General features: G+C 42.9%; 1 protein-coding gene across 1 annotated transcript in view; it reads right to left on the bottom strand.

Annotated features, from left to right (window-relative positions):
* Positions 1-11,988: 11,988 nt before the first annotated feature.
* aacs (acetoacetyl-CoA synthetase) overlaps positions 11,989-21,317 on the bottom strand; it is a 56,423-nt gene continuing 47,094 nt past the window's right edge. Inside the window, exons 13-18 of the mRNA XM_029718000.1 lie at positions 16,866-16,979; positions 16,326-16,451; positions 15,499-15,568; positions 15,204-15,262; positions 14,677-14,879; positions 11,989-14,115 (exon numbers count right to left, since the gene is read on the bottom strand). Coding sequence (XP_029573860.1) covers positions 13,978-14,115; positions 14,677-14,879; positions 15,204-15,262; positions 15,499-15,568; positions 16,326-16,451; positions 16,866-16,979 — 710 coding nt within the window. The 3' untranslated portion in view covers positions 11,989-13,977. The remainder of the gene's footprint in view (positions 14,116-14,676; positions 14,880-15,203; positions 15,263-15,498; positions 15,569-16,325; positions 16,452-16,865; positions 16,980-21,317) is intronic.

Below are 21,317 nucleotides of genomic sequence, written 5' to 3'. Positions count from 1 at the left end.
GAGGCTCTATTACTGCCACTTTTAGTGAGTTTGGTACACATCCGGTGGATAGAGAGCCATTTATTATGTTCAACATAGGAGGGCCAAGCACAGGAAGCAGCTCTTTCAGTAGTTTAGTTGGAATAGGGTCCAGTATGCAGCTTGAAGTTTTAGAGGCCATGATTATTTTCATCAGTGTGTCAAGAGATATATTATTAAAAAACTTGAGTGTCTCCATTTATCCTAGGTCCTGGCAGAGTTGTGCAGACTCAGGATAACTGAGCTTTGGAGGAATACGCAGATTTAAAGAGGAGTCCGTAATTTGCTTTCTAATGATCATGATCTTTTCCTCAAAGAAGTTCATGAATTTATCACCGCTGAAGTGAACGCCATGCTGCTTTTTAGTTAGCTTTGCGACAGTATCAAAAATCAATTTTGGATTGTTCTTCTTTTCATCAATTAAGTTGGAAAAATAGGATGATCTATCAGCAGTAAGGGCTCTTCGATACTGCACGGTACTGTCTTTCCAAGCTAGTCGGAAGACTTCCAGTTTGGTGTAGCGCAATTTACATTTACATTTTTTGGAAGCTTGCTTCAGAGCTCGGGTATTTTCTGTATACCAGGGACCTAGTTTCTTATGACAAATGTTTTTGGTTTTTAGGGGTGCGACTGCATCTAGGGTATTGCGCAAGGTTAAATTGAGTTCCTCAGTTAGGTGGTTAACTGATTTTTGTACTGTGACTTCCTTGGGTAGGTGGAGGGAGTCTGGAAGGGCATCTAGGAATCTTTGGGTTGTCCGAGAATTTATAGCACGGCTTTTGATGATCCTTGGTTGGGGTCTGAGCAGATTATTTGCTGCGATTGCAAACATAATAAAATGGTGGTCCGATAGTCCAGGATTATGAGGAAAAACATTAAGATCCACAACATTTATTCCACTGGACAAAACTAGGTCCAGAGTATGACTGTGGCAGTGATTAGGTCCGGAGACATGTTGGACAAAACCCACTGAGTCGATGATGGCTCTGAAAGCCTTTTGGAATGGGTCTGTGGACTTTTCAATGTGAATATTAAAGTCACCAAAAATTTGAATATTATCTGCCATGACTACAAGGTCCGATAGGAATTCAGGGAACTCAGTGAGGAATGCTGTATATGGCCCAGGAGGCCTGTAAACAGTAGCTATAACAGTGATTGAGTAGGCTGCATAGATTTCATGACTAGAAGCTCAAAAGATGAAAATGTCGGGGGGTTTTTGTAAATTGAAATTTGCTTTTGTAAATGTTAGCAACACCTCCGCCTTTGCAGGATGCACGGGGGATATGGTCACTAGTGTAACCAGAAGGTGAGGCCTCATTTAACACAGTAAATTCATCAGGCTTAAGCCATATTTCAGTCAGGCCAATCACATCAAGATTCTGATCAGTGATTAGTTAATTGACTGTAACTGCCTTGGAAGTGAGGGATCTAACATTAAGTAGCCCTATTTTGAGATGTGAGGTATCACAATCTCTTTCAATAATGATAGGAATGGAGGAGGTCTTCATTCCAGTGAAATTGCTAAGGCGAACACCGTCATGTTTAGGTTTGACCAACCTAGATCAAGGCACAGACACGGTCTCAATGGGGATAGCTAAGCTGACTACACTGACTGTGCTAGTGGCAGGCTCCACTAAGCTGGCAGGCTGGCTAACAGCCTGCTGCCTGGCCTGCACCATATCTCATTGTGGAGCTAGGGGAGATAGAGCCCTGTCTATGTTCGTAGATAAGATGAGAGCACCCCTCCAGCTAGGATGGAGTCCGTCACTCCTCAACAGGCTTGGTCCTGTTTGTGGGTGAGTCCCAGAAAGAGGGCCAATTATCTAGAAATTCTATCTTTTGGGAGGGGCAGAAAAGCAATTGAGTTGTGAGACTCTGCTGTAGAGCTCATCACTCCCCCTAACTGAGAGGGGTCCAGAGACAATTACTCGATGCCGACACATCTTTCTAGCTGATTTACATGCTGAAGCTATGTTGCGCCTGGTGACCTCTGACTGTTTCATCCTAACATTGTTTGTGCCGGCGTGGATAACAATATCCCTATATTCTCTACACTCGCCAGTTTTAGCTTTAGCCAGCACCGTCTTTAGATTAGCCTTAACGTCGGTAGCCCTGCTCCTGGTAAACTGTGTATGATCGCTGGATGATTCGTTTTAGGTCTAGTACTGCGGGTAATGGAGTCGCCAGTGACTAGGCTTTTCAATTTGTCAGAGCTAATGGTGGGAGGCTTCGGCGTCTCAGACCCCGTAACGGGAGAGGTAGAGACCAGAGAAGGCTCGGCCTCTGACTCTGACCCGTTGCTTAATGGGGAGAACCGGTTGAAAGTTTCTGTCGGCTGAATGAGCGACACCGGTTGAGCATTCCTACAGCGTTTCCCTCCAGAAGCCATGAGAAAGTTGTTCAGCTGCGGGGACTGTGCGAGGGGATTTAAACTACTATCTGTACTTGTAGAAAAAGGAGGAAGGGAAGCGCTACTAAGGTACACAATAGTAAATGTTGGTAGACAGAAGGTGCTCTTTGGTAAAAGGGTTGAGTTGGTCTTCAAAAAGAAAGGAGGACCAAGGCACTCTTCATATAATTAATTAAAATGCCTTTATTAGTATGGCATGTTCAATAGAAACAATGTTTTTAAAAAACAAACGCGTTTCGGCTGCATGGCCTTCATCAGGGTGTACAAAGAAATATTACAATGTTCTCTGTTTAACAGCTTTTCCAATTAACCCTAATTAGAAGGGGGAGTGGTTAAAATTGATTGGACACACCTAGTAAGCAATAGTATACACACTTTAAAGTGAAATGCTGTAGCTATGTTATCATAAAAATGTAACTCCAAACTAGAAGTATCAGAACACTTAGAAAGGTAGTTCTAACCTTAAATATGTCTCGGCGAAGTGTCAAGAATAAGAAAGCAATATATTCCATAGTACACTAGAACACTGCAAAACATGAACAACAAGAGTCTAAACATAGCTGAGGGCAATTGAGCAAAAATATCCACTAGATGACAGCAAATGTACCCATCACAACCCTACAGGAAGGGTGAGAAATCCATATCTTCATTTAAACCCGGGTATTTAGTGGCCTGTAGTTTGTAAATCCAAAAACTTTCCATTTGGTTTAACTGTTTAAGGCGGTCCCCTTTTCTAATAGAGGCCGGGATATGATCAATACCCATAGCTTGTAGGGAGGCAGGGTTGCCATGGTGTAAGGACTTGTAGTGCCGTGCCATGGGGTAGTCTTCATTGCCTACCCGTATGGCGTACTTGTGTTCCGCTAGGCGATCTTGAAGGCGTCTCTTTGTCCGTCCAATGTAGAACACCTTGCACTGTGGACATTCCAATCTATAGATGCCATGAGTGGTTTTGCAGTTAATGAAATGCTTGACGTAATACTCCATTTTGGAAGCTGTATCAACGAAATACTTTTTCTGTGCAATATTTCTGCAATGGTTGCACTGGTTACATTTAAAAGAGCCCTTGGGTTTGTTGCCAAGCCAAGTTTTTTGAGAGTCACCCGGAAGATAACTGTGGACTAATTTGTCCTTTAGGGTAGGACATCTCTTAAAGCTTATGACTGGTGGCTCAGGAAAGACTTGGCGTAGTAGCGTATCACTTTGGATGATTCCCCAATTATTTTTAATGATTCTTTTAATGTTCTCTGCTTCAGTGCTGTATTTTGTAACAAAATACACTCTCTCTGATGCATCACGAGGCACTCCCCTTCGCAACAAGTTCTCTCTGTCAAGTAATCCAGCCCTTATACCTGCATCTTTCAGGACCTGGACGCTGTAGCCCCGATTCAAGAAACGATTCTCCAATTCAGCAGATTTGACAACATAGTCTGTTTCCTGATCGCAAATTCTGCGGACTCTTTGGAATTGGCCATATGGAATATTCTCTTTTAGCCTTTTGGGGTGAAAGCTGTCTGCCCTCAGAATGGTATTCCCATCTGTAGGCTTCCTAAAGATTGATGTGTGCAAACAACCTTTGTCATTTTTACTGATGTCGAGGTCTATCAGTAAAAATGACAAAGGTTGTTTGCATACATCAATCTTTAGGAAGCCTACAGATGGGAATACCCCACTGGCCCTCCCCATAACCTTTATGTACAAATAAGAGAGCAGGTCTGGAATCAGTGTGGCAGGATAGGATGATTATGTAGAAGGATCACTAAGCATTTACATGATGGTCTTTCTGGGAGGCAACTTGATGTCATTCTGATCGCGTTCATTAGAATGTCTACAGTGTAAACAGTGAACCAATTTAATAAATCATGCCACGAGAGGTACTGGATCTGGGCAAGTAGGTGCCGGGGGAAAAAAGCTAAGTCAGATCTGAGAGGGGAACAGGATCCGGCTCAAATGAAGCTAAATTAAAACATTTAAATATACTGAACTCTTTGCTTTACTCTTTCAAGCAGATTCATTTACATTGTCTGACAATGACCTTTTTGTCTTTTTAAATTTTTTTTGCGTTTCTCTCCCCATGACCGAGTAGTGAGTAGTCAGCGAGCTGCAGCTACTCTATACTATGAGTTATCTTTTTGGATTATAAATGATTTTGCTTTGTAAAACTATCATGCTCAGAATTTATATTTTGAATAAATAATCTAAAATGTATGTTTAAACATTTTTGAATTTAAAATGCATTCTGTGCTTTGGAAATATTCATGTTTAAAAGATGTGTTTTTGTATGTCTGCACCTTACGTGTGGAATGATCTCCAAAATGCTCTAAAAGTTGATGAATTGGTGCCTTTATGGCAGACAGCTGTTAAGAGGACCTTTTTTACTGAAGAACAAGGTTTGTTTTTTTAAGACTGATTGTGTTTAGCTTTTTGTGTATAGATGTGCATATTAGCGTGTATATTAATGTATACATTGGGATGTGTACTTTGATGTGTATTGTTGTGCTAAACAGGGCTCACCTGTAAAAGAGACGTTAGTCTCAGCTTTGACTTCCTGGCAAAATAAAAGGTAAAAAGTCTAAAGATGGGTTGGATTCAATCTGCAGAAGATCGGAGTTAAAATTGATTGAGCTGACATATGCAGCGTTTACCTTGAATGCAGTCTCCGCAACATTGCCTTTAAATGAATCTATAAACGCGGATCTTCGCCATACTTCTGCAATATGGATTGACTCCAGTCCTTAGGCCTACTTACCTGGGTGCCTTTGGTGTCTTCCAGGTATGGGCAAGGCTAAATAAGAAGCTATATGTCGTCCTTATGAAGACCTATTGGGGCAGTATGGCTGCATCTAGCCAACAGACCAGTGTAATGTACGTTCTCTACTAAAGTTGCCTTTCTGGCTTTTTATACTGCAGCGTTTTGCTTGGCAATTTATAATTATTTAAACTAGCTGTTTAGCATTGCTTTTCATGAATCAACTTAATTTTTGCTTTTAAAATGAAGATGTTTGCCTTAATTGCTGTGGATGTGGATTCCTCCTTTCACTTCACCACCAACTTCTAGGCATCCGTGCCATCCTTTCATGACTGAGGCCCTAGGTCTCTCTTTAACAGGGCTGCAGCAGTCATATAGACTGAGGCCCTAGGTCTCTCTTTAACAGGGCTGCAGCAGTCATATAGACTGAGGCCCTAGGTCTCTCTTTAACAGGGCTGCAGCAGTCATATAGACTGAGGCCCTAGGTCTCTTTAACAGGGCTGCAGCAGTCATATAGACTGAGGCCCTAGGTCTCTCTTTAACAGGGCTGCAGCAGTCATATAGACTGAGGCCCTAGGTCTCTCTTTAACAGGGCTGCAGCAGTCGTATAGACTGAGGCCCTAGGTCTCTCTTTAACAGGGCTGCAGCAGTCGTATAGACTGAGGCCCTAGGTCTCTCTTTAACAGGGCTGCAGCAGTCGTATAGACTGAGGCCCTAGGTCTCTCTTTAACAGGGCTGCAGCAGTCGTATAGACTGAGGCCCTAGGTCTCTCTTTAACAGGGCTGCAGCAGTCGTATAGACTGAGGCCCTAGGTCTCTCTTTAACAGGGCTGCAGCAGTCATATAGACTGAGGCCCTAGGTCTCTCTTTTACAGGGCTGCAGTAGTCATATACACTGAGGCCCTAGGTCTCTCTTTAACAGGGCTGCAGCAGTCATATAGACTGAGGCCCTAGGTCTCTCTTTAACAGGGCTGCAGCAGTCATATAGACTGAGGCCCTAGGTCTCTCTTTAACAGGGCTGCAGCAGTCATATAGACTGAGGCCCTAGGTCTCTCTTTAACAGGGCTGCAGCAGTCATATAGACTGAGGCCCTAGGTCTCTCTTTAACAGGGCTGCAGCAGTCATATAGACTGAGGCCCTAGGTCTCTCTTTAACAGGGCTGCAGCAGTCATATAGACTGAGGCCCTAGGTCTCTCTTTTACAGGGCTGCAGTAGTCATATAGACTGAGGCCCTAGGTCTCTTTAACAGGGCTGCAGCAGTCATATAGACTGAGGCCCTAGGTCTCTCTTTAACAGGGCTGCAGCAGTCATATAGACTGAGGCCCTAGGTCTCTCTTTAACAGGGCTGCAGCAGTCATATAGACTGAGGCCCTAGGTCTCTCTCACAGGGCTGCAGCAGTCATATAGACTGAGGCCCTAGGTCTCTCTTTTACAGGGCTGCAGCAGTCTCTCAGCCATACCAAAGCCCATGTAAAACGTAATTTCTAGTTAGATGCCTGCAAACCACTTTCAACATCTTTTTTTGTGCCGTTTGTAAAGGGTGCTGAGATGCCCCTGCTGGCTGGCTGGGCACTAACACTGATGTCTGGTGCTGAATGTAATGGTTGGAGACAATGTGACACCTTTCACAGCAGCTCCAACTTGTCAATCACTCTTGGAGCTTGTCACAATGGTGTTCTTGTCTTGGCCCACGACTATGCTATTTCCCTGCTATGTCCTAGGCAGCAGTGGTTAACCTAAGAGTAGTAGATCCGCTGCTGCTTACTCATTTAATAAGCTAAAAGGCTGACAGATGATTCGCTGGGGAGACTCTCATGGCCCTTTGTGTAATAAAACTAATGGGGTGTAAAATTGACTTTTGCTACATTTTATGTTCCATATCTAAATCAGCTGTGACCTCTCTCTTTCTCCCTCCCTTTCAACCACTTCCTCTTCTAGTGCATTCACACACACTGACTGGTTTCCCTGCTGTTGCCTGCACCTTCCAGAGACAGGAAATTATAATCCTTTTTTTATTTTATTTAACCTTTGTTTCACTAGGCAAGTCAGTTAAGAACACATTCTTATTTACAGTGACGGCCTAGGAACAGGGGGTTAACTGCCTTGTTCAGGGGCAGAATGACAGATTTTTACCTTGTCAGCTCGGGGATTTGATCTAGCAACCTTTCAGTTACTGGTCCAACGCTCTAACCACTAGGCTACCTGCCGCCCCATTATACTGCATCAGTCAACAAGTTTAATGTGAAATAATGTAATAACCAGCATAAATATTTCCATAGTATACTGAGCATTTCCATCATTTCCATTCAGAACGACAAGCCCCTGGTGACACATTAGCAATAGTATAGTGCCAATAACCATCAACATAAATCTACCTCTTCTGATCTGCTCTTTCCTGCTACAGTCTTCTCCCGCTCAACATCCATGTAAACATTATACCAGAGAGGAAGACATCCATGTAAACATTATACCAGAGAGGGAGAACACATCCATGTTAACATTATACCAGAGAGGAAGACATCCATGTAAACATTATACAAGAGAGGAAGACATCCATGTAAACATTATACCAGAGAGGGAGAACACATCCATGTTAACATTATACCAGAGAGGAAGACATCCATGTTAACATTATACCAGAGAGGAAGACATCCATGTAAACATTATACCAGAGAGGAAGACATCCATGTAAACATTATACCAGAGAGGAAGACATCCATGTAAACATTATACCAGAGAGGAAGACATCCATGTAAACATTATACCAGAGAGGAACACATCCATGTAAACATTATACCAGAGAGGAAGACATCCATGTAAACATTATACCAGAGAAGAAGACATCCATGTAAACATTATACCAGAGAGGAAGACATCCATGTAAACATTATACCAGAGAAGAAGACATCCATGTTAACATTATACCAGAGAGGAAGACATCCATGTAAACATTATACCAGAGAAGAAGACATCCATGTAAACATTATACCAGAGAGGAAGACATCCATGTTAACATTATACCAGAGAGGAAGACATCCATGTAAACATTATACCAGAGAGGAAGACATCCATGTAAACATTATACCAGAGAGGAACACATCCATGTAAACATTATACCAGAGAGGAAGACATCCATGTTAACATTATACCAGAGAGGAACACATCCATGTAAACATTATACCAGAGAGGGAGAACACATCCATGTAAACATTATACCAGAGAGGAAGACATCCATGTAAACATTATACCAGAGAGGAAGACATCCATGTAAACATTATACCAGAGAGGAAGAAGACATCCATGTTAACATTATACCAGAGAGGAAGAAGACATCCATGTTAACATTATACCAGAGAGGAACACATCCATGTAAACATTATACCAGAGAAGAAGACATCCATGTTAACATTATACCAGAGAGGAAGACATCCATGTAAACATTATACCAGAGAGGAACACATCCATGTAAACATTATACCAGAGAGGAAGACATCCATGTTAACATTATACCAGAGAGGAAGACATCCATGTAAACATTATACCAGAGAGGGAGAACACATCCATGTAAACATTATACCAGAGAGGAACACATCCATGTAAACATTATACCAGAGAGGGAGAACACATCCATGTAAACATTATACCAGAGAGGAAGACATCCATGTAAACATTATACCAGAGAGGAACACATCCATGTTAACATTATACCAGAGAGGAAGACATCCATGTTAACATTATACCAGAGAGGAACACATCCATGTTAACATTATACCAGAGAGGAAGACATCCATGTAAACATTATACCAGAGAGGAACACATCCATGTAAACATTATACCAGAGAGGAAGACATCCATGTAAACATTATACCAGAGAGGAAGACATCCATGTAAACATTATACCAGAGAGGAAGACATCCATGTAAACATTATACCAGAGAGGAAGACATCCATGTAAACATTATACCAGAGAGGGAGAAGACATCCATGTAAACATTATACCAGAGAGGAACACATCCATGTAAACATTATACCAGAGAGGAACACATCCATGTAAACATTATACCAGAGAGGAAGACATCCATGTAAAATGAACAACTTCCCACTGTGCAGAGGCCTAGAACAGAGATTGCATGTTAAGCACGGGCAATTTACAGAAGAGCATGCGTTTAACATTTCAATCAGATTGGGATATTGGTGAGGTGATAGGAAAGCTTGACACACCGTATCTGCCAGTGGGTGACCCACACCCGCCTCCTCTCTTTCTCAATAGGGCACCGAGCTCCAAATGGAACGTGTGTATTTGCCTGTCCTACTGCTACAAATGACAGCATTAACATGGAGAGAGCATCCCCTGATCTTTTGAAGCCGATCGTGTTCATCCTGCCTTTTTGATCACCGTGTCTGTCAGGAGTGAAAAAACACACAAGCGAGAGGGAAAGAGGGGTAGATGAATCATATTTGAGATTGCACAGACAAGATGGGCTGAGCGTCACGATTCCTTCCAATTTATTTCCGGATGTGGTTGTGCTGTCACTGGCATCGCCTTGTCGAGACTCATCCTTGTCGAGACTCATCCTGCGCCTTTCAGTTGGATTTCTGTGGGCGGCTATCCAACACAGTCTGAATCTTCCCGTTTCTCAATCTGTCGATTTAGAATTTTAAACAAATAGCGAAGATATCGGACCCGCTGTGCAAGCGACACGTCATTTAAAAGAACATGGATACTCATGTGAAAAGAACTCATGTGAAATGTAACTAGTAAAGAGAGTCAGAGGCTTGTAAGAATGAATAGGCCTAAACTAATAGCACAGGATAACATAATACCTTTCAATAATGTAATAACGTATTGTTTGTGTGTGTGTGTGTGTTTTTCAGGGGATTGGGTACTGTGACAGTTGTACAATGGCTAAACAAAGATGTGTTCTGTGGGGATTTTTATTTTAAAAACCTCTCTTCATTGGTATTGAATACATGTGTGAATGATGGTGTGTTATCAATACTCATCTATACCTCCTTCAAGTAAAGTGTTACCTGTGTATGTGTGTGTTTGTTTGGTTTTAGTATCCTTGTGAGGACCAAAAGTTCTCAAAGATAGTAAAACAAAGAAAATTCAAGTGGGAACATTTCACCGGTCCCCACAAAGAAAAAGGCTATTTTAGGGTTAGGGTTAGAATTAAGGTTTGGGGTTAAGGTTTAGGTGTTAGGGAAAATAGGATCTTCAATGGGAATCAATTGTTTGGTCCCCACTAGGATAGTAAAACAAACGTGTGTGTGTGTAAATGTAATTGCATTTCTGTCACCCAAAATATTCATTACAATTGAGTGGCTATGTCATAATTAGGTAAATTCTAAGACTTGGCTAGTTAAATAAAGGTTAAATAAATTAAAATAAATGTAAAATTCTATGAAAATGAACTATTAAAATAATCAAAATCCATGGCATATACCGCTAATGTCATTATATATGAATGTGCATAATTGTGTGTGTGCATCTGTGTTTGTATTGTAATCAAGTCTGTATGTGTAGGTTTACATTGTGTGTTTCTATGAATTGTGCCCCACTGAACACAGCCCTGGCTGCTCCTGTGGAAAACCTCTACATGTTGAGCTGGCACACGGAGTCACATGCTGCATCTACAGTATCCCAGTAGACTGTAGCAGAATCAAAGTGAACACCGCTTCAAAATCAGTTAAAGATACAGATCCTTTTTGCCTCAGCAAATAGTGTATAGCCTCTTTAAATGTGTCCTTCCATGTCAAATCAACAAGCCAGTCCAAATCCTCATTTTTTTGTGTTCATTTGACATCGAATGGCTCTAGTATGATATTCATTGGATGTCAGGGAAATCCCTGACCTGTGGGGTTGTTGTGCATCTGGGGGTTGTATTGTTAACGGATCTTCTCATCACAAAGAATGTATCACGCGTCGCAGCAATCAATCATGGGGTTGGACACTATATAGATCCTCTGTGTACCTGTGACCTATCCCCCTCCAATAGGACACTGATGAAGGACTGAAGCAGGACCAGGGGTAACAGCGCTCCTCCACTGACTCTATTGTCATCAGTATGTAAAGCAGCGGTCACCTTAGCTTTGCCTTTTGATGCATCAACAATTATTTTATTATAATTTTTTTTTTAAATCCTGCAAGATATTTCACCTTTTGCTCTGTGGAGCCCTATAAAAAATAAATTCTACTTGGATTCCTGGTGCCATGTCACCCTCCTTCAACCTTCTAGGCCAATGGGAGCCAACGTGTGTACAAACAGCTGCCTGGCAGGACCAAACCAGCATCAGTCTACAACTCAAGTATCCTTTAAGTGCATGTTTGTTGTGGTAGTTGGTGAATATTGTCATAATTCATATCGAATGACATCAATTCTCCCAAAATGAAAAATATTTTTAAAAGGAACCTTCATTCTCAAGGATACATATTGAAATACTGTTTCATTTGAGATACCTGAATGCATAAGCATGCCATCATACGGTTTGTACAGTTCTGGTGCTAAGACAATATTATTTTCCAATAGCGGTGTTTGACAACAGTATTTCAACATGAAACAGTCATGACATTTTATTTAACCTTCAGTTAAGAACACATTCTTATTTACAATGACTGCCTATACCAGCCAGACCCGGACGCCACTGATTGTGCGCCGCCCTCTGGGACTCCCAATCAATGCCGGTTATGATACAGCCTAGATTCGAACCAGGGTGTTTGTGGTGACGCCTCTAGCACTGAGATGAGGTACCTTAGACCACTGCGCCACTCGGTAACCCATGCAATGGTGATGAAATGAAGAGTTGGTACATTTTATGTGATCACCAACAGTTGCTGTATTGAATAGAATATGCATCTTTGTTCATTTATTGGTTACAGGGAGAATGCAAAGTAGTGCACGGTACAAGAACACATTACATATGCATATATACATATACACACTGTATCACAGTCAATGACACATTCATCATACATGGAGCAATACAATTGTTTACGCAAAAACACATTAAATTAAAAAAGTCTGTACCTTAAAATATATGAATCAAAACAGACTAGAGGAAATGAACGCATTCAAATAGACATGATATGTTTCTTGGAGGAAGGTCTTGTACAACAACAAAAGAAACCAGATGAAAGAAGACTGAATGGAATATTCTCAGGAATGTGAATCTGACGGAGGGCTCCGTCCCAAATGGCACTCTATAAACTCCTGGTCAAATGTAGAGCATTATTATAGGAAATAGGATGGCATTTGGGACAAAGAGAATGAATGTTGTGTGACCTAAGTGCTTAGTTGATTCCCTAAACAGAGAATAAAACCATGGAAGCTCCCCCACCCTAAACACAAGTTACATGGGTCTTAAACCAAACCCAGTCTCCGTCCAGGTCACTTTGGAACGGTGTCCATATCAGTAACTGTCGATGACGTTGTCTAACTTGCAGTGAAAATACGTTGACGAGGGGAAAAACGTTTGTTGACGTGTGGCTCGATTGAAACATTATGTGGTAAATGTGTGGTGATTGGTTGAAATGGCAAGCTATCTTTTTGTACTGCAGTGATGGGTGAGTTTTATAAGGAAAACAGATGATTTGACTATGCAGAATTAGAGTAGTGATTGGTCAACTGACTACAGCCCAACACCACCATCAATAGTGTTTAACTGAGGTGATTTCATTGCTCACCACAACAGGAGATAAGTATAGCTGTTTGGAGACATGCATCTAAAAACGTGTTTTACTCTAAACTAACGACACAACTAAAAAAGAAAACGAATCAAGGAACATCTCAGTGCCAATGACTAGCGTTCAGTAGTGTCTAAACATCTATTTTAGAGTTAAACATCAAAGCCTTACTCTATGGGGGAGGGGGAACCCCCCCATACAGTATAATACCAGCTCAGCTGTGACCGCCGTAATAACACAAAACCAGGAAGTCTCAAGGGGGCTCGTTAATTGCCTAAAATCTGCTGTGTATTCATCACAGCCATTTCATTGGTCATTTGGCAGAGAGTGTCTCTCTTCCACCCACTGAGGAGCTGCCATGAATACGGGTGAATAACCAGAGCAATAATAACCAAGTCCACGCTCTTCTTCTTTACAACAAACTGAATGGCGTTTGTGTGGGCGGGACTAGAATGTGTTAAAGAAGTGGGATTTGGGTGCTATTTTTTTAAACTCTGTTTTGAAGATTGACTGGCTGTGTTCACAATTAAAAAAGGTTAAAAAGTTAAAATGTGATTTTTTTTTTAATGTTGAATGTCAAAATGATCTTTCAACACCACTACTCCCTCATCCCTTTATAGCAATAAAGCTATATTAAAAAAAAGGCAACGTTCTTTTAAAACACCTGGGTCCCATTGGCAGGTCCATATTTACTCACCTCCATTTTATCATAATAAGTTAGGCCACGACGTTAACACCACAAGCACAACAGTGAGAAGCAAATCTCCAGTCTCGTAAAGAGTAACATCTACAAATTTACACAAGCCAGAGCAAAGGCATTCCCGAAAGGTCAACGGGGGATGTCAATGTTAGTACGTCGCATTTTTCTGGATTCCTTTTTTTATTATAATTTTTTGGTCAGTCCTGAACCCAGAGGGAGCCAATGGGATGGCCATGTGAGGTCAGGAGGTCACTGAAGAGTTAGAGGAGGAAGAGAAGCCAGGGTCGCCATTCAATGGCCTATACCTAATGATCCAGCTCCTCTCCTCTTCAAATAGACAAGAGTTCAAGAGTTTCTGGGGAAACTGTCTTTTTTTTGTCTCGTTTTTTTTGTTTTTCATGTGTACTGTAGAAGTTCTCAGAAGTTCTGGAGCTCTGGCAGGTTCTTGTAGAGGTCAAGGGAGTCCGGGTTGGAGAAGGCCCCTCGCTGGGTCACCTCCCTCCCAGCGATCACCTGCTTCACAGCCACCTCCACCTTCTTCCCACTGAGGGTGTACTGGACAGACAGACAGACAGACAGACAGACAGACAGACAGACAGACAGACAGACAGACAGACAGACAGACAGACAGACAGACAGACAGACAGACAGAGGAGAGGGGGAGAGAGAGAGACAGACAGAGCGTAACACACAGGGTCAGGGGACATATACATGTACCAAGCTTCTCCGAGTAGGAGTGTTGATCTGAGATCAGTTCCAACCCTTGTCCATGTAATCTTATTCATTGTGCTCTAAAAGGCCAAACTGATCCTAAATCATCACTTCTACTCTGAGACAGTTTGTGAATACAGCCTCACGGATGCATAACAGCACTTATAGGCCTTTTTTGTGTGTGTGTGTGTGTGTGTGTGTGTGTGTGTGTGTGTGTGTGTGTGTGTGTGGTGCTTCTATTTGTCCTGGTACACACGTGTACAATAATGGAAATGTGTTAGTGTTACTCTCTGCCCATCAACGTTAGGGTTCTTCTTTTTTATTTAAAAGCCATCTTTGGGTGCACTCTTTGCTCAGTGTGACTACATGAACACATTGAAAATGACGACAGAAGAATGTTCTCACAGGAATGTCTCTGGTCTCCAGGAACAGCGCTGGTACGTGGCGTGCGGAGAGGCCTTTCCGGATGGCTCCGCGAATTTTGTGTACCAGCTCCGGGCCGAAAGACTGGTTTGGCGTCATCTTCAGAAACAGGATCACTCTCTCCTCACCGTCCCCATTGTACTGTGGAACGCAAAGGCTGTCGGACACTTCCTCAAAGGCCTCCACTGGAGAGAAGATGACAACAAAAGCGTACACATTTAGAAAATATCTGACAGATCGGCTGATACTTCAGGATTAGTAGCAGATATTGGTAGCGTCCAAAATGGCACCCTATTCCCATAGGCCTCTGGTCAACAGTAGTGCACTACACTGGAAACAGGGTGCTATTTGGGATGTAGCCTAGGCCTGTTAGTATTCATAAGGACAACAAGAACAGAGAAAGAAGAGAGGACTGTGTTACATTCCATCATATCAATGATGACTAGCTAAATGAGACAAAACTGCTGTTACCACCAACCATTGAGGGGTAAGAAAAACCCATAGCTCACCAATGTTGTAGATCTCCGAGCTCCCAAAACGCACACCGTTAGGGTTCAAAGTCCCATCGCTGTGATCGAGACAAGAATGAGTTGAAGGTAACCAAACAAAAAACTATGGTGGCATAGTCGTTTATTATCTCCTGAGGTAATTAGTAAGAGTGTTGGAATGAGCGAATGGCTGTATTCGAGAGCATCAAAATGTGTGATGCATTGTGGGGTAAATTGTAGTTAGGCCCATGTATGGTGTAAGGGCATTTGTAGATCAGTCAGTTGGCTGTAGTGTGGAACATGCCCGACGACTCACCTTCTGCCAAGCATGACAATTCCTCCAGTCTTTGGGTTGATTTTACAGTAGTCACCGTGGGCCCAAACACCTGCAGAGGAGCATGCATGTTAGTAAACTGAGCCGGATATTGATCATGTACAGCACTTTAAAATGGAGATAGCCCTCAATGGTGCTGTACATGCCATCACAGAAGCAGCCATTGCAACGATAGAGATGTGCTAGAGAGCTCATCTCCTTTGGACAGGAAAAGCTGTCTATCCATCTCTAATTTATTTATTTTTTATTTCACCTTTATTTAACCAGGTAAGCTAGTTGAGAACTTGTTCTCATTTACAACTGCAACCTGGCCAAGATAAAGCAAAGCAGTGTGACACAAACAACAACACAGAGTTACACATGGAATAAACAAACGTACAGTCAATAACACAATAGAAAAAAAGTCTATATACAGTGTGTGCAAATGAGGTAAGGCAATAAATAGGCCATAGTGACGAAATAATTACAATTTAGCAATTAAACATGGACAGGACTGACCGGGGAAGGAGGAGAAGCTCCATCTCTAATGGACTGACCTGGGAAGGAAGAGAAGCTCCATCTCTTCTCTCTAATGGACTGACCTGGGAAGGAGGAGAAGCTCCATCTCTAATGGACTGACCTGGGAAGGAAGAGAAGCTCCATCTCTAATGGACTGACCGGGGAAGGAAGAGAAGCTCCATCTCTAATGGACTGACCTGGGAAGGAGGAGAAGCTCCATCTCTAATGGACTGACCTGGGAAGGAAGAGAAGCTCCATCTCTAATGGACTGACCTGGGAAGGAGGAGAAGCTCCATCTCTAATGGACTGACCTGGGAAGGAAGAGAAGTAAGCCTTGTGGTATTTGCTTCCATTCTCGTCGTTCCAGAAGTGGGTGGGCTGACAGGGGATTGGCTTCAGACACACCAGCTCTCCACTCTCCCCCCACACTGGCTTTCCTGAGGGAGGGAAACACACGCGTCATCAAGCACCCGATCGTCCCACAGTGGGGATACCATTTACAATGACAAGGTGAATTACCATATAGAGCAGGGATCCCCAACTGGCGGTTTGTGCGCCAAATGTGGCCCGCGGGTGATTTATTTAACCCCTCAAACACCAGCTACAAGTCATTTTAACTTTGGAAATCTGTTCCAAAGTATTCCCATGCATAATAGAGACATCCAGTATGTGATCCATACAAATGTACGCAAGGTTTGAAACTTATGTTTTAGAAAAATATATCAGTTTGGGATTCTTGTGGTAATTATGTTCCAGCCCCCTGACCATCTGCCCAATAAATAAATAAAGAAATAAATAAAGAAATAAATAAATAAGCCTGTGACTGAATTTAGTTGACCAACACCACTCACCGTCACAGCTCCAGGCCTCCACAGCCATGCCCAGGTTCCGGGTCTGAATCTCTCCTCTGTACACGGGGACCGTCACGTTCTGGCCCATAAAGCAGGACACAATGTCTGTTCCACCTTTACACAAAAAACATACAAAATTTTACTTCTTTCACGTTACGAGTAGTGATCGACGTAGCAAACGCGTTACGTGTAGTGATCGACGTAGCTAACGCGTTACGTGTAGTGATCGACGTAGCTAACGCGTTACGAGTAGTGATCGACGTAGCTAACGCGTTACGTGTAGTGATCGACGTAGCTAACGCGTTACGAGTAGTGATCGACGTAGCTAATGCGTTACGTGTAGTGATCGACGTAGCTAACGCATTACGTGTAGTGATCGACGTAGCTAATGCGTTACGTGTAGTGATCGACGTAGCTAACGCGTTAAGTTTTTATTTTACCCGTAATAACATCTGCTAAACACGTGTGTGTGTGTGTGTGTGTGGCCAATACATTTACATTTGAGTGTCTTAGCCTCTGTCTTATTATCTTTTATGTTCTTATTATCCTCTCCTTTGTCTTATTTTTATTTATTTATTTCACCTTTATTTAACCAGGTAAGTTAGTTGAGAACAAGTTCTCATTTGCAACTTCGACCTGGCCAAGATAAAGCAAAGCATTCGACACATACAACACAGTTACACATGGAGTAAAACAAACATACAGTCAATAATACAGTAGAAAAACTCTATATACAGTATGTGCAAACGAGATGGATAACAGAGGTAAGGCAATAAATAGGCCATGGTGGCGAAGCAATTACAATATAGCAATTAAACACTGGAATGGTAGATGAGCAGAAGATGAATGTGCAAAGTAGAAATAATGGGGTGCAAAGGAGCAAGATAAATAAATAAACAAACAGTATGGGGATGAGGTAGTTGGATGGGCTATTTACTGATGGACTATGTACAGGTGCAGTGATCTGTGAGCTGCTCTGACAGCCGGTCCTTAAAGCTAGTGAGGGAGATAGGAGCCTCCAGCTTCAGTGATTTTTGCAGTTTGTTCCAGTCATTGGGAGCAGAGAACTGGAAGGAAAGGCAGCCAAAGGAAGAATTGGCTTTGGGGGTGACCAGTGAGATATTCCTGCTGGAGTGCGTGCTAGGGGTGGGTGCTGCTATGGTGACCAGTGAGCTGAGATAAGGCCGGGCTTTACCTAGCAGAGACTTGTAGATGACCGTGAGCCAGTGGGTTTGGCGACGAGTATGAAGCAAGGGCAAGCCAACAAGAGCGTACAGGTCGCAGTGGTGGGTAGTATATGGGGCTTTGGTGACAAAACGGATGGCACTGTGATAGACTGCATCCAATTTGTTGAGTAGCGTGTTGGAGGCTATTTTGTAAATGACATCGTCCAGGATCGGTAGGATGGTGTTTTACGAGGGTATATGTTTGGCAGCATGAGTGAAGGATGCTTTGTTGCGAAATAGGAAGCCGATTCTAGATTTAATTTTGGATTGGAGATGCTTAATGTGAGTCTGGAAGGAGAGTTTACAGTCTATCCAGACACCTAGGTATTTGTAGTTGTCCACATATTCTAAGTCAGAACCGTCCAGAGTAGTGATGCTGGACGGGCGGACAGGTGCTGGGCAGCGATAGGTTGAAGAGCATGCATTTAGTTTTACTTGCATTTAGGAGCAGTTGGAGGCCACGGAAGGAGAGTTGTATGGCATTGAAGCTCATCTGGAGGTTAGTTAACACAGTGTCCAAAGAAGGGCCAGAGGTATACAGAATGGTGTCGTCTGCGTAGAGGTGGATCAGAGAATCATCAGCAGCAAGAGCGACATCATTGATGTATACAGAGAAAAGAGTTGGCCTGAGAATTGAACCCTGGCACCCCCATAGAGACTGCCAGAGGTCCAGACAACAGGCCCTCTAATAGGTCTTCCCTGTGGCTCAGTTGGTAGAGCATGGTGTTTGCAACGCCAGCATGGTGTGTGCAACGCCAGGATTGTGGGTTCGATTCCCACGGGGGGCCAGTACAAAAATATTTAAAAAAATGAAATGAAATGTATGCATTCACTTCCGTAAGTCGCTCTGGATAAGAGCGTCTGCTAAATTACTAAAATGTAAAAATGTAAATGTAATTTGACACACTGAAGTAGTTGGTGAACCAGGCAAGGCAATCATTTGAGAAACTAAGGCTGTCGAGTCTGCCGATAAGATTGTGGTGATTGACAGAGTCGAAAGCCTTGGCCAGGTCGATGAATACAGCTGCACAGTCTCTTATCGATGGCGGTTATGATATCGTTTAGGACCTTGAGCGTGGCTGAGGTGCACCCGTGACCAGCTCTGAAACCAGATTGCATAGCGGAGAAGGTACGGTGGGGTTCGAAATGGTCGGTAATCTGTTTGTTGACTTGGCTTTCAAAGACCTTAGAAAGGCAGGGTAGGATAGATATAGGTCTGTAGCAGTTTGGGTCTAAAGTGTCTCCCCCTTTGAAGAGAGGGATGACCGCGGCAGCTTTCCAATCTTTGGGAATCTCAGATACGAAAGAGGTTGAACAGGCTAGTAATAGGGGTTGCAACATTTTCGGCTGATCATTTTAGAAAGAGATGGTCCAGATTGTCTAGCCTGGCTGGTTTGTAGGGGTCCAGATTTTGCAGCTCTTTCAGAACATCAGCTATCTGGATTTGGGTGAAGGAGAAATGGGGAGGTTTGGGCGAGTTGCTGTGGGGGATGGAGGGCTGTTGATCGGGTAGGGGTAGCCAGGTGGAAAGCATGACCAGCCGTAGAAAAATGCTTATTGAAATTCTCAATTATTGTGGATTTATCGGTGGTGACAGAGTTTCCTATCCTCAGTGCAGTGGGCAGCTGGGAGGAGGTGCTCTTATTCTCCATGGACTTTACAGTATCCCAGAACTTTTTTGAGTTTGTACTACAGGATGCAAATTTCTGTTTGAAAAAGCTAGCCTTAGCTTTTCTAACTGCCTGTGTATATTGGTTCCTAACTTCCCTAAAAAGTTGCATGTCACGGGGGCTATTCGACGCTAATGCAGCAAGCCACAGGATATTTTGTGCTGGTCAAGGGCAGTCAGGTCTGGAGAGAACCAAAGGCTATATCTGTTCCTGGTTCTACATTTTTTGAACGGGGCATGCTTATTTAACATGGTGAGGAAGGCACTTTTAAAGAATAACCAGGCATCCTCTACAGACAGGATGGAGGTAAATATCCTTCCAGGAATCCCGGGCCAGGTCGATTAGAAAGGCCTGCTCGCTGAAGTGTTTTAAGGGAGCGTTTGACAGTGATGAGGGGTGTAGTGATCAACGTAGAGAATACGGTCATGGTTAGGTGTAGTGAATTCAGTAAGGTGATGTGCGACGGACATTGTAAAGTGTGATGGTGTTGTGGTGCAGGCTTGTTATTCTACAGTAGTACAGTTACGCAACATGGAGCCAATCTACGGTACATTGAGTCTATTCCCACCCCCCTCTTTTTATCTGTGGGTGATACCTCTCTCTATCCACCTCTTAAATCTGCTGTTTCTGACAGATGTTCTATTCATCTCTCCTCCCACCTATCCATTCATCCATCCATCCAGCCACCCCTCCACCTATCAGTCACTTCGTCGCATCCCCAAATTCTGCCTGGCTCTTTAGTCGAGCTTAATTGGGTCCGTGGGGAGAATGCCATGCCTGCCTCTCAGTTTAGGCACACTTCAGTGTCACTACAGCAGCCAGTCACAATTGTTTTGTTCTTTCCCCCCCACATTCCTGACATCCTTATTGGTTACCTCTTACTTTTATGAATATTCCAATTTTTGCAGAGGAAAACTTTGAACATCCTCTGGTGCTCTTTAAAGTCAGATAGGGGTTTGTTCTGTTCCAAAAATAAACTCCCCGTTGAGGAGTGGCACCCAGTGAGAGCACATACACAAACTACACAGGAAACCAGGGCAGAGAAATAACAGACGACACCAGAAACCAGATCTGATCAGGAGAGTAGCAGAAAGAGGTGGGAGACTAAGAAAGAAGAGAATGGAGACTGAAAACACACAGAAAGAGAGAACACAAATTCCAATTTTCTATACTTAAACATCATCGTCAGCTCTGGCATCTTCCCCAATATTTGGAACCAAGGACTGATCACCCCAAGCCACAAAATTAGAGACAAATTTGACACCAATAACTACATGTCAACAGCAACCTTGGGAAAATTCTCTGCATTATCATTAACAGCAGACTCGTACATTTCCTCAGCAAAAAACAATGTACTGAGCAAATGTTAAATTGGCTTTTTACCAAATTACCGTACGACAGACCATGTATTCACCCTGCACACCCTAATTGACAAACAAACAAAGGCAAAGTCTCCTCAAGCGGTTAGAATTGGCAAAAGATACACACATTTCTTTCCACAGGGCTGGGGATAAGACAGGGATGCAGGCTACTAGAATCTAACGTAAAATGTCTGC

Source organism: Salmo trutta, chromosome 27 (assembly GCF_901001165.1).
Source record: "Salmo trutta chromosome 27, fSalTru1.1, whole genome shotgun sequence".
Classification (NCBI taxonomy): Eukaryota; Metazoa; Chordata; class Actinopteri; order Salmoniformes; family Salmonidae; genus Salmo; species Salmo trutta.
The sequence above is the reverse complement of the archived record's forward strand: the minus strand, read 5'-3'. Positions and strand labels throughout refer to the sequence as shown.